Source organism: Capra hircus, chromosome 1, assembly GCF_001704415.2.
Source record: "Capra hircus breed San Clemente chromosome 1, ASM170441v1, whole genome shotgun sequence".
Lineage (NCBI taxonomy): Eukaryota > Metazoa > Chordata > Mammalia > Artiodactyla > Bovidae > Capra > Capra hircus.
Genome location: NC_030808.1, coordinates 108,595,086 through 108,607,471, shown reverse-complemented (window position 1 = coordinate 108,607,471; position 12,386 = coordinate 108,595,086). Strand labels below are relative to the sequence as shown.

At 35.6% G+C, this 12,386-nt stretch overlaps 1 protein-coding gene across 1 annotated transcript in view; it reads left to right on the top strand.

Annotated features, from left to right (window-relative positions):
* Positions 1–12,386, top strand: part of RSRC1 (arginine and serine rich coiled-coil 1) — a 448,688-nt gene that overhangs the window by 366,321 nt on the left and 69,981 nt on the right. Inside the window, exon 7 of the mRNA XM_018048443.1 lies at positions 4,071–4,139. Within this exon, the coding sequence (XP_017903932.1) occupies positions 4,071–4,139 (69 nt within the window). The remainder of the gene's footprint in view (positions 1–4,070; positions 4,140–12,386) is intronic.

The following is a 12,386-nucleotide window of genomic DNA, read 5'->3' as shown; positions in this document are numbered from 1 at the left end:
GATAAGATTTTCTCAATGAGACAATGAGGTGAGCACCCCAGCAAGAACGTCATGGTAATACAAACAAAACGCAGTGTGCATGCATCCTTGAAGTGGTGAAAGAGAATTGGTGAATGATGAACTTCCTTGGGTCCAGTGGTTAAGACTTTGCACTTCCACAGCAGGGTACATAGGTTCAGTCCTTAGGGAAGTAAGTCAGCGTGGTGTGGCCAAGAGGGGAAAAAAAAAATTGGTGAATGATAAGGCTAGAAAGTTCATTGAGATCAGACTTTGAATGGCCTTAGATGGTATGCTAAGGAGATTGGATTTACATATATATGCACAACAGGTTACCTTCAGAGGTAGTGTGATATAATTGTATTTAGAATGCTAGATTTATTTATTTTGTAATTATTGAGCATTTTATGTTCTAGATATTACTGTGCTTGCTGCTGGAGATGCATAAAAGGAACACATTCCTTGCTCTGGTCATAATATAAAGGGTTCATTAAAGGGACAGTATTACAAGTGCATAGATGAAATAGGAGCTCCTTTTTTATTCAGTGTAAAAAGAGATGAGACCTAAATGTGAATATTGGTAATGAAAATACAAAGGACTGGATGAATTCTGGAGATAATCCGTGGAGTGGAATCTGATGGAACTCCTGGTCAGTCTGTACTGCATGAGGATATGATTTGGAGGATAGTGGCACAAAGGTTTCTAATCTGAGAGAGAAAACAGCTATTTGCTAGGAAAGAGGATCAGGTTTGAGGGAAAGATTATGAGTTCAGTTGTGGACACAATTTTGAAATATCTCTGTGGAGGTATTCAGGAAGTAGTTGGGAAAAATGTTCTGATTGTCTGAAAAGAGGCCAGAACTGGAATTATGACAAACACGTAGATTACATGTTAGATGACCTACAAGGCTGCGTAACAACAGAACTCCAAGAAATGAAAGGTGGGTAAAAGAGACAGCAGCCAGAAAAGGCTGACAAAGAATTGTTAGAATTAGGAAATCATTTTAATAAAGATGTGGTTGGTTAGCTGTTTAAAAAAAGATGGAGACATGATGACAGGATAAAGCTGAAATAACCATTAGATTTGGCTATGATAGAGTTTGGGGGGACCATTACAAAAGCTTTGGGGCAAAAATCTAATAGGAACAAGAAAAGGTAGTAACTTGGTTGACAGAAGAGTAAATATTATACAGGATTTGTGAAACTTGAATGTATTTATAGTCTGAGGATAGAGAAGAGTGATTTTGAACCTTGAGAAGCAGAAAGAACCCTAAAGGAAACAGAAATAGGTTCTAAAGCATAAGTGGATGGATTTACTTTTTGAAACAAGGCAAAAAAAGAAATAAGGAATGATGCACATAAAAGTAGGGGTGAATGGGAGTGAAGCTGAGACAATATAAGGGAGTCAGGGGAGCTGGTGTGAGATTATTGGCACTTCCAGTGGAGAAAGCTTAGTAAATTATAGGAAACAAGAACAGAAATCAGCTGTGGATGCTGATTAAGAAGGAGCAACGTGGAAGGATCCAGATAATTTCTAAATCATTATAGGCAATAACATTTATATACCACTTTGTAGGGAGCTTATATGGCAAAAGTAAAAATGGTCAGATATGTTGATAGCAGCTTAGCACAGCAACAAAGTAATCAGGGAAATGAGGTTGTTTATAAATGTGGAATTGAAATGATTATCTTGGACTTCAGGTTGGGTAGGGAAGGAAGCAAAAACAGGAGGGCACCAATAGCCTGCGGAGTTTGGAAGAGCCAAGGCATTGGAAGTTATGTGCAAGACTAGTGAAAAATATAAGTACTTTTGGTAAATGCTCTGCTGTAAAATCCAAAAGGACTGATCATTAGTTATAAGAATAGCTCTTACCACTTACCAGTTATGTTCTTTGGTATCAAAATTTTGTGGTACAGCTAATGATATTCTATACCCGCCATCTGTAAAATGGGATTGCCACCTTTAGAGAATATTAGAAATTTCAGGATAAACTAAGTCATGTCTTGAATGACCATATATTCTTCCCTCTTCACATATACACAATAATACCATAAAGCAGTGAGGAAGGAAGAAAATAATTTGGAATTACTTCCAAATTCCCTTAGTAATCGAGGAGGAGTTTGATCTTAATGACTCAGTTTGAATAAATAAATTTTATTCAAGTGAATTCGTTGATATCCTTTGTAGAGAACATACCTGTATTGATTATTGATAAAATTTTTCAAATGTGTTTTTAATATTTTTCCATTATTCAAAATTTTTTTTAATTTATACACACAAGCACATACCTGGGAATCTTGATTGACAATGTGAAGCTCAATTACATAAAATATTTAACCACAGCACAACAGCCATTTGCAGTTTAAAGAAAACCATATAAAACAATATTCCAATGAATTGCCCAACAAATCAGTAAGAAAGGACAGACCAGCCTAGTGAAATAGATAAATCAGATTTAGGCAGGGTAGTTTATTGAATTTAAATTGTGCCCAGTTGGCCCAAGAGCTATATATAAGCAATCCATCTTACGTTGTTAATGGAGGTTCTTGAAATCCACCTGATGTTTGCATTATTAAATTTCAGTCTAATGAGCTCTGCTAATACATATTGAAGATGGTTGTAAGGAGTAGAATGTGAATCTGAGCGGGATAATTTGAAAGAAACATAAGCTGAGCATTTTACATGACTCAAGGGGTATATCTACAATTACACATATAACCAAAATTGAATTTAAATGGAATTTCTATTATCCTTGTCCTTCTACCAGGGAGAATAAAGTGTAAATGAAGTAAAAGTCTTTAGAGTTACTGGTGGTTTGTTTTTATTATCTAATTTAATAGATTCTTGCAATGATACTGAGTGGCATAAAAGTTTTAATATTTCATGACTTTAAATGCAGTCTAAGTATGTATTAAAGCTTGTAAATGGAAACAGATGTCTGTGTAATTGGATATAGCACTTCACAACACCATTATATAAGTTTTATATTTTAAGAAAGTGTCAGTGTTGACAGTGAAGAAAAGTCAAATTTTTTAAGAAAAACAGTCAAGTATGTGCTGTGTATTTTCTTTAAATTACCCTTTTAAGCCAGGTTTTATACTTCAAAAGGATATGTTGATTTTGCATAGGAAAAATATATGCAGCAAAAAATTGAAAAGTAAGTGTGTTTAATTTTTAAATCACTGTTTACATGGCTGTTATCATTATAATAAAGGCTCATCCAAAGTTCAATGCTGGCACAGTTTGATTTCTTTTTCTTTTGACGAGGCAATACTTTTTTTAACTTAATATTTCATCAACTATAATGCTATTAGAGACTTATTTTCACTTAGTTCACTCATCAGGCAGTAAGCCGGCAATAAAGGAGAATTGCTCCTTTGAGACGTTAATGCTTTGGAATAAATGATGTGCTGGAACAGAAATTTAATTAATTTACAGAGTATATTGATAGTCCCTTGTTACTGTGCTGTATATTTTTAATCTTCTCTAACATCTGTAGTAAAGTGTTTGAAAACCCCTGCAGTTGAGCAACTAGTAGATAATTAAGTAATAAGGGAAGAGGTTTCTAGAGGGAAAAAGATTCTTTTTACCAAATGCTGTCATAACATGAATAAAGAACTGCTACTATGATATGCAGTGAAAAAAAATAATACACTACCTAATTTGATACTGTTCCAAAGATATAGCAAGCTTCTTATACTTAAAATGTGGATTGTAGCTTAACTTTTCTCCAGAGTTTAAAACAAATGCATTTCACTGACAAGTCAGATGACTTTTAATGACCAACAATTTTTCCCAGTTTTTATGCCATCATTAGACGTATGTTGCTTAAATTCATTTTCTTTTTGGTGCAGAGATTATGTTGAACTGAGCCTCAAAGATTCTAAATAAATATTGTAAATAATCTGAATAAAGATTGTAAAAGGTATATTTCAGATTTTCAGCCATTTTTTTTCCTTCTGGCTACTGAACAAAAAATATGTAATAAATTTATTTCTCCTCCCAGTATTTTCATTCACAATATAGGCATAAAATAAACACAGAAATTTTATTGGTTGTTTTTTTTTTCCAGCAAAAGCTGATGAAGCATTGAAAGCCAAAGAAAGAAATGAAGAAGAAGCAAAGAGAAGAAAGGAGGAAGGTAAAGACATGTATTCATTTTGTTTCAAAGCAGTCACAGTGAAGAGTCACTGTTTGGCGTGATTCTCTTCATTCTCTGAATAAAGCATACAATATCATTAAGTGCTTTAGGGGGTACCTCCTGCTACTTTACGAACCTAAACTATGACACAATATTCACTATATTCAGTGTCTTGGACACTGATGTTTGTAGGATAAGGTTAGTTTAGAAGCATCCTAGTGATAAGTATCTGGGGAAACAGAGAAGATACAAAATCATACAGTGGAACTAGTGTTAGTTTCTTCCTTCTAACTTTTATCTTAAATTATCAAAATCAGTCATAAAAACGGATTGATCTTATGGATACATTTTGAAATATTTTAGCAGTGATGAAGGAAAGTCTTCTTGCCAATAAGATTTTAAATAAAAATGCAGTTAAGATAGAACAATAAATTAGGAAATGTCAGTCATAATTCAGATTAAGAAATTCATCATAATTTTTGTAATTATTTCTTTAAATAACATTGAAGCCACCCCCTAAAAATATTACACACAGAAATCTAACACATTTTTATCTCCCCTAACAAATTGTGTTTATCCTTCAGTTTGCTGTGATGTATGTAAGTGAAAATTTTGCATTTTTCATTCTCAGAGGCTTTATATATACTGTCGTAAATCTCAGTGCTTAAAGCAAGATCCAGGCAACTCTTTCTCAGTCAGTTAAGTTGATGATCCACTTGGACTGGTAATCATATCACTCTGTTGGCTAATTAGCAGAGTTTTAACTAATTCTTCTGTGAGCTTTTAAGGAGTTGAAGCCTGATAATGTGTTCCATAATACTGTCTTTGAGTCAGTTCAGTTCAGTTGCTTAGTTGTGTCCAACTTTTTGCAACCCCATGAACCACAGCACGCCAAGCCTCCAAGTCCATCACCAACTTCCGGAGTCCACCCAAACATTGAGTCGGTGATGCCATCTAACCATCTCATCCTCTGCCATCCCCTTCTCCTGCCCTCAATCTTTCCCAGCTATTGTCTTTGAGTGCTATTGTCTAAATCTGAAAAATTGAGAATTTATCCATAATGCCTTTATTTTACTATGACAACCACAAAAAATTTTATACCCTCAACTTAAAATTAGAAGCTGAGACCTTATAGAACCTAAAATGTTTTAGTATGATGATGTAGAATTCTTAAAAGCACCATTCCATCAGAATCAAGCCCTCAAAGCAGGGAGGGGGGTGGTGGAAAAATTGTAGATTCAAGTGACAGAACCCTACAGATTTAGGAGATTCAAACTAAATGTGTATATAGAGTTCTTACCTTGATTCCTGTAAGTCCTGTCTTTATGCTCTTGTCCTAGATCAACTAATTTTATGGTATATCGAAAAAAATGAATGAATTCTGCTAGTAAAATTCCTCAAGAGAACTCTCTTTTTTTGGCTTTCTAAAATGCACAATTTGGTTTTGTTCATGGAAGCAATCTGATTTCAGTTATGCTTATGGTCATACATAGTACAAATAGATATAATACTAAATGTAAAATAGTCTAAGCAAATTGTAATATTTTAGTACTGCTGTGTTATGTGGTATTCTGATCAATGTAACTAATTAATGACATAATAGCCCTTATAAAACATTGTGGTGCTATAAATTACAAGTGTGTCACTTATTATCAACCAACACAGTAAATATATATTGCAATAGTTATTAGTCTGATTCCATTAATTCAAATCTTAATTGGAGTTATAACCAGTTGAAAGCAGATGATATTGATATGGTAACCACGGATATTGAAATTGCTGGGTAATTTATTGTTATGAAAAATATGTATAGTATGAATGCTTCCTCTAGTAACTGTTTCTTCTGGAAGCTTTCAAGGAATTGAAGCCTGATAATGTGCTCCAAAATACTGCTTTTAAATACTGAAAGAAATTTTTTAAAATTTCAGAGCCCTTTGTGTACACGATGACAATCGATATTTCTAAGAGTCTGTCCTTTTTTTTTCCCCCATTAAATTAGCTCTAAACATCTTTTAAAAGATTTTTTTAAGAATATGCCAATGGAAATTTGCTGTATGACTCAGGGAATTCAAACCAGGGCTCTATAACAACCTAGAGGGATGGAATGAGGAGGGAGGTGGGAGAGATGTTTAAGAGGGAGGGAACATAGGTATACCTATGGCTGCTTCATGTTGATGTATGGCAGAAACCAACACAATACTATAAAGCAATTATCCTTCAATTAAAAATAAATAAATTTAATTAAAATAATTTAAGTAACTGTAGATACTTGAAGGTAATATTGTAATTCTTTTGAAAATACTTTTTCACTTTGATTTTCACTAAGTCAGTTGACCTTGCACTTAGCCTTTCCCATTTCAATACCGGCGAATTGTTAGAAAAGCACCTCCCACCATTCATAGCTGTTTTAATTGGCATCATTATAAGCCTGTCATTCTAACCAGAGTATAAATTCTAGGATTGTGGAGGATTTAGTATCCACAGTGCTTAACATGTAGTAGATACACAGTTTCTTAATTACTGCATAAATTAGTGAATGACCAGTTTACCTTTCCTTCTTTTAAATCCTGCTTAAATAACATCCTGAGCTTGAAGTTGATCCCAAATAACATCATGGAAAGTGTAATCTAACCCTTAGGTCTTTATGCTAAGACAGGACTTCACTCGGACTGTTTCTCTAAAGAGTTACAACTAATCAAAAAGAAATCAATGAATTTCAAAATACTATCAATATTTGCTAGTATGGACTTGCCAAGTTTTTACCTGAGCTAACTGAATTTTCTGTGTATCCAAAAAAATGTGGGAAAATTATTACCACAAATGTTGAAGAAAAATTCTACTGGTAAGGCAACCTATATGACACTACTGTTAAAAGATTAAAGGTGTGTTTCATTTAGTATGTTTCCTTTGCCTGTATTTTGTGAATGAAAATAAATTATTCGCCAGATTTTTGTTGTTGTTTCCAGAATTTTTTTCTTGTGGGTTGTCTAGATGCTTGAATGCTATCAAATTAAACTTCCCTGAAAATGATTAATGCATAAGCTACATTTATTTTATTTCATATAATTAGTCCAACTGCAAATTGAAACCTGAGATGCATCTGTATATGTATGTGTGTATATTTCTGCATCTGAAAGAATAATAATCTTTTATTTCTAACCTATAAGCCTCTAATAATTCAGTCTATCACATCACTTATACAAGTCATCCCTTAATTTCTCAGCATGCTGATACGCAGCACATGGTTCAAAGCATTCTTAAAATGTAGATAAATGTGATCCGCCCAGCTCCCTTTATCCATTCTGTCATCTCAAAAAATGATTGTATTAGCATAGCAAGATCTGTGCCTTGCAAATACATTCTGACTATTATGCAATCCTTTTCTTTGAGTGTTCTTAAATCAATATCATAATTATGTTTGCAAGTACTGTATCCAAGATGAAAGTCAGGCTACTCACCGAAACTTGTCCAGGGTAACTACTTTGTCTTCCACTCTTTAAACAGTGAGACCCCATTTAAACTGCCCTTTGCGCTCCTTACACAGCCCAGTTGATTTTCCATGTATCGAATATCACTGCATATTTACATAAACTCTCTTTTTTTTAAACCATTTACTCTCCAACTCTTTCCATTTTTGTTGAATTATGTAAAGGTTACATTACTTCATTCAACAATAAAGTTTGGCTTTATAGTTTCCTTCTTTAAAAATAAGCACTTTTTTCCTAATTCTGTATTATATTTTAGGAAAAATAAAATCTTTCAGTTCACTTTTCCTGCTTATTCTTTGACCTAATAAATTTTTGACCTTCTTTTTCTCTCTCTGTGTTTGAAAATGTTTCGACTAATATATAATTTAAAATCATTTCAACTTTTCTCCTTTTGATTTCTTTCTGTATTATTGAATGCTGGAGTATAACTGCCCAGGTTTTCTGTATTTTATCTTTAGTATGCACTTAAGGGTTCTAATTATGTTTTAAATCCATTTATAAGCATTATTGTTTTTCTGTGCATTTTGACTTCTAACATGAATTTCTTATTTATGGCGTAAGTATGAGTGCATGCACACTCGGTCCCTTCAGTCATGTCTGACTCCTTGCAACCCAATGAATTGTAGCCCACCAGGTTCCCCTGTCCATGGGATTCTCCAGACAAGAATGCTAGAGTGGTTTGCCATGCCCTTCTCCAGGGGATCTTCCCAGTCCAGAGATTAAACCCACGTCTCTTATGTCTCCTGCATTGTAGGTGGGTTCTTTACCCACTGAGCCAACTTGGAGGCCTGGCATAAGTATATTGATTTTTAAATTGCACCTCCTGCCCCCCCCTTTTTGTGTTTATTCAAAATAACTATCCATTTGTTAGTTTTCTACTTAAAATATTTTTGTTGTTGAAAGTGTTAGGCAATCCATTCTAAATTATTTGTGGAAATGGTAGATAGTGATAATACAAACATAATATTAAGTAATTCAGGTGAAGACTTAGAAGAATCTTCAATTCTCATTTGTTTAAGTTGAAATCCATCAAACCTTTTCCATGTCTACTTGACAAAAAGTAAAATAGATTAGCCTTAATTTCTTCTTTTCTGTTGTTGTTAATCCTTTAGCAAAGCTGGGGGTAAAAAGTACTAGTAATACAAAAGAAAAAAGGGGGTGCCAGGCAATGTTCATATACTTTACATATTTTAACTCTCTTAATCCTTGTGAACTCTGTGAGATTTGTGCCATTATCCCTGTATTGTAGGGAGGATAGGCTTGATAACTTGCTGTATAGCTAGTAAGTAGTGAAAACAGTACACAAACCCATTCCCCCTCTTTAAACATCCTGCATCCTTACAGTCAGTCTTCAAATATAGTATGATTTAAATTGCTCACCCTCTATCCTTTGCCTTCTTCTCTGGATCTCACCCTCTAACTCTTAAGTGCTTGCTTGCTGTTTTTTGTATGTCCTCAGATAGATCTGTACCCATTTTATGTTGCCTCATTTGGGTTTCTGGGACCCCAGAAGGTGAAGTTCTCCAGTTTGAGGCACGTTTTGTCACGGCATCTATGTACTTTTCCCATCGACTCTACTTGCTTTTCTCCCCAGTGACTGGCTGGTCAGTGGGAGACAATCATTTGTCAAGTCCACACCATCCTTCAGAGCCTGGACCCAGAGCTAAACCTCCTCTTTCTCAGAGGTCCTGGCTCCCCTACGCTTTGAGGTCCCTAGCACAAAGCACACTTGGTACCATGTCTTGTGACATCCCGAGAGAGAACTGTTACAATCCCTCTTTCCCTCCACTCTGACTCCTTGCCTAAGACCAGAGAAGATAAATGTTTGGGGTTCTGAGGCACCCTTTATTCCTTCTGGACACCCATTATAAGAAGGTTGGAGTGAAGTTAGAAGGGTCAGCAGGCACAAGGGTATCATTTAGCAGTCAGTGTTTATACAGTTGGCATGTTGGCATAAGTATGTTAGATAGAAATAGAGATTGTCCTCTCTAACTCTCTTCTGAATTGGCTGCACATTGTAATAATACACAGTATGATTTTCTTCTTAGGTGCAAAGAAGAATTTGAAAGTTTACCACCCCCCACCCCTGTCTTACTTAATTAGTTATTATTTATATATTAGATGTTACTTACTACTTATTTATTAGATAGTTCCATTCCAAGATTTTAAATATTCCTTTAGGAGATTTGTACTCCCATGTATCAGATTTAATCATTGTACATATTTCATAATGTATTTTCTATATATCTGTATAGCCTTTTAACACACTAGCTCTAATGTTAGAGAACTGCTTTCTTTAAGAAGAAAATTAATCTGCTTAGCTAGGATCCATTGCTTTATTCCATATTTTTATCCCTCAAGTTCTTATTTAGTCTAAAAATCACTCAAGAACAGTCTGTTACTTAGCTGAGCCATCTGTCTTATTTCCCTCAGAAGTGATTTGTCCTTTCTTGTCCACTTGATTCCTTGTCTGCAAGAACTGGATTGTTAAATATTTTTAACCTTTCTTTTGCATATAGTTTTATCTGTCATGTTTACATGACATCAGCTATTTATTCCCCAGTTTTGACATGTCCAATGAATGTGTGATGTGTGCTAGTTCATTTTTAACTAACTTTTTAGCAGTGAAAACTGTCCTTCCTTATATTATAGCTCACTAGCTCAAAAGCAGAGACATTACTTTGCCAACAAAGGTCCGTCTAGTCAAGGCTGTGGTTTTTCCAGTGGTCATGTATGGATGTGAGAGTTGGACTGTGAAGAAAGCTGAGCACCGAAGAATTGATGCTTTTAAACTGTGGTGTTGGAGAAGACTCTGGAGAGTACCTTGGAGTGCAAGGAGATCCAACCAGTCCATTCTAAAGGAGATCAGTCCTGGTTGTTCTTTGGAAGGAATGATGCTAAAGCTGAAACTCCAGTACTTTGGCCACCTCATGAGAAGTGTTGACTCATTGGAAACGACTCTGATGCTGGGAGGGATTGGGGGCAGGAGGAGAAGGGGATGACAGAGGATGAGATGGCTGGATGGCATCACTGACTCTATGAACGTGAGTCTGAGTGAACTCTGGGAGTTGGTGATTGCCGGAGTCCAGCTCCAGCGGCCAGGGATTCAACCTGAAGAGATGGGCGGTGTCGGCGATGATGATATAGCCTCCGACTCATAGTACGGGACTACATCCGACGGACGATGATGTAGCCTCTGACGGGACTGCATCGTCGTCCGCCGATGTAGCTCCGTGCTATGAGTCGGAGGCTACATCATCATCGCCGACACTGTCCATCTCTTCAGGTTGAATCCCTGGCTGCTGGAGCTGGACTCTGGCAGGTGATGGACAGGGAGGCCTGGTGTGCTGCAGTTCATGGGGTCACAAAGAGTCGGACACGACTGAGCGATTGAACTGAACTGAACTGAATAATGTTTGTGCTTCATATGCACAGCTGTACTCTGTACAGGCTTGGAAGCCAATCTAGATAACATTTTACTTATTTTCAGTAAGGTGTTCGTGTATACGAATGCAGACTCGTATACTGCCTTCCTATTTAACCATCAGGTAAATATTGACACCTACTTAACCATGTTTAGACCTCCAATGAATGACTATCATGTGTTAGCTTACCAATTTAAATATTTTCTCTGCTCTAGATACACAAATTTCAAGACCAAATGAAAGCTACAGCTTTCTTTTCAACCAGCTATTTCCACTATAAATTAAACATTAGAAAGCTGATATACATATTGAATGTCCACAGGTGTGTAGTCTGGAAGAAACCTGAGGAAGCCATCGCAATATAAGGAGTCAATTATACTGTAGTGGAAAGAGTCCCATCTTTTTATAGCTGAAGTAAGAGAAGTATGAGGTTCAGAGTCCTAGACTTGCCATTTACTGGTTCTATGACTGAGTCTCTTAACTTCACTGTGACTCTAAAGTGGTAAAGATAATAAAAATATATCCAGAATTATTATAAACAGAAATGTATAAATTGTTTAAAAATCATTTCATAACTCCATGAAGTGAAGTGAAGTCGCTCAGTCGTGTCCGAGTCTTTGTGACCCCGTGGACTGTAGTCCACCAGGCTCCTCCATCCATGGGATTCTCCAGGCGAAAATGCTGGAGTGGGTTGCCATTTCCTTCTCCAGGGGATCTTCCTGACCCAGGAATCGAACCCAGGCCTCCCACATTGCGGGCAGACGCTTTAACCTCTGAGCCACCAGGGAATCCCTATCATAACTCCATAGGACTGTATAAATATACATTTTCATTACTCAGAACTGCAATACAAAGAGTATCATTCTTTTACTATTCATTTCTTTTATACTTTTTATCAGTTTAAAAAATATACTGACTGTCTGGTACATGCTGGGTACTGTTTAAATCATATGAAGAGAGCAGTGAAAAAAGAATTTGAGGCCCCTACATTGGAAGAGCTCACACTCAAACAAGGATAGTAATGTTTTCTCATCCTCTGTATGATCTTAAGTGGTCCCTTTAAGCCCACTTTCCCTGTCTGTTAATAAATAAGGATGAAAAAAAAATAAGAATGATAATCTCTCTACCATCTAAGGATGTGGTTGTGATACAGTAGATATGAAACCATTTTATAGACATTATAAAATGGTAGTAATTGCTCTTTTAGTATTAATTTTTAAAATACTTTAACTAGCTCTCTTCAGTGATCCATAAGTGAAAAAAGGAAATCACAGTGGAAAACAAAAGATCACATATCAAGATTTATGTGATAAAGATGATGTAGTAGAATGAGC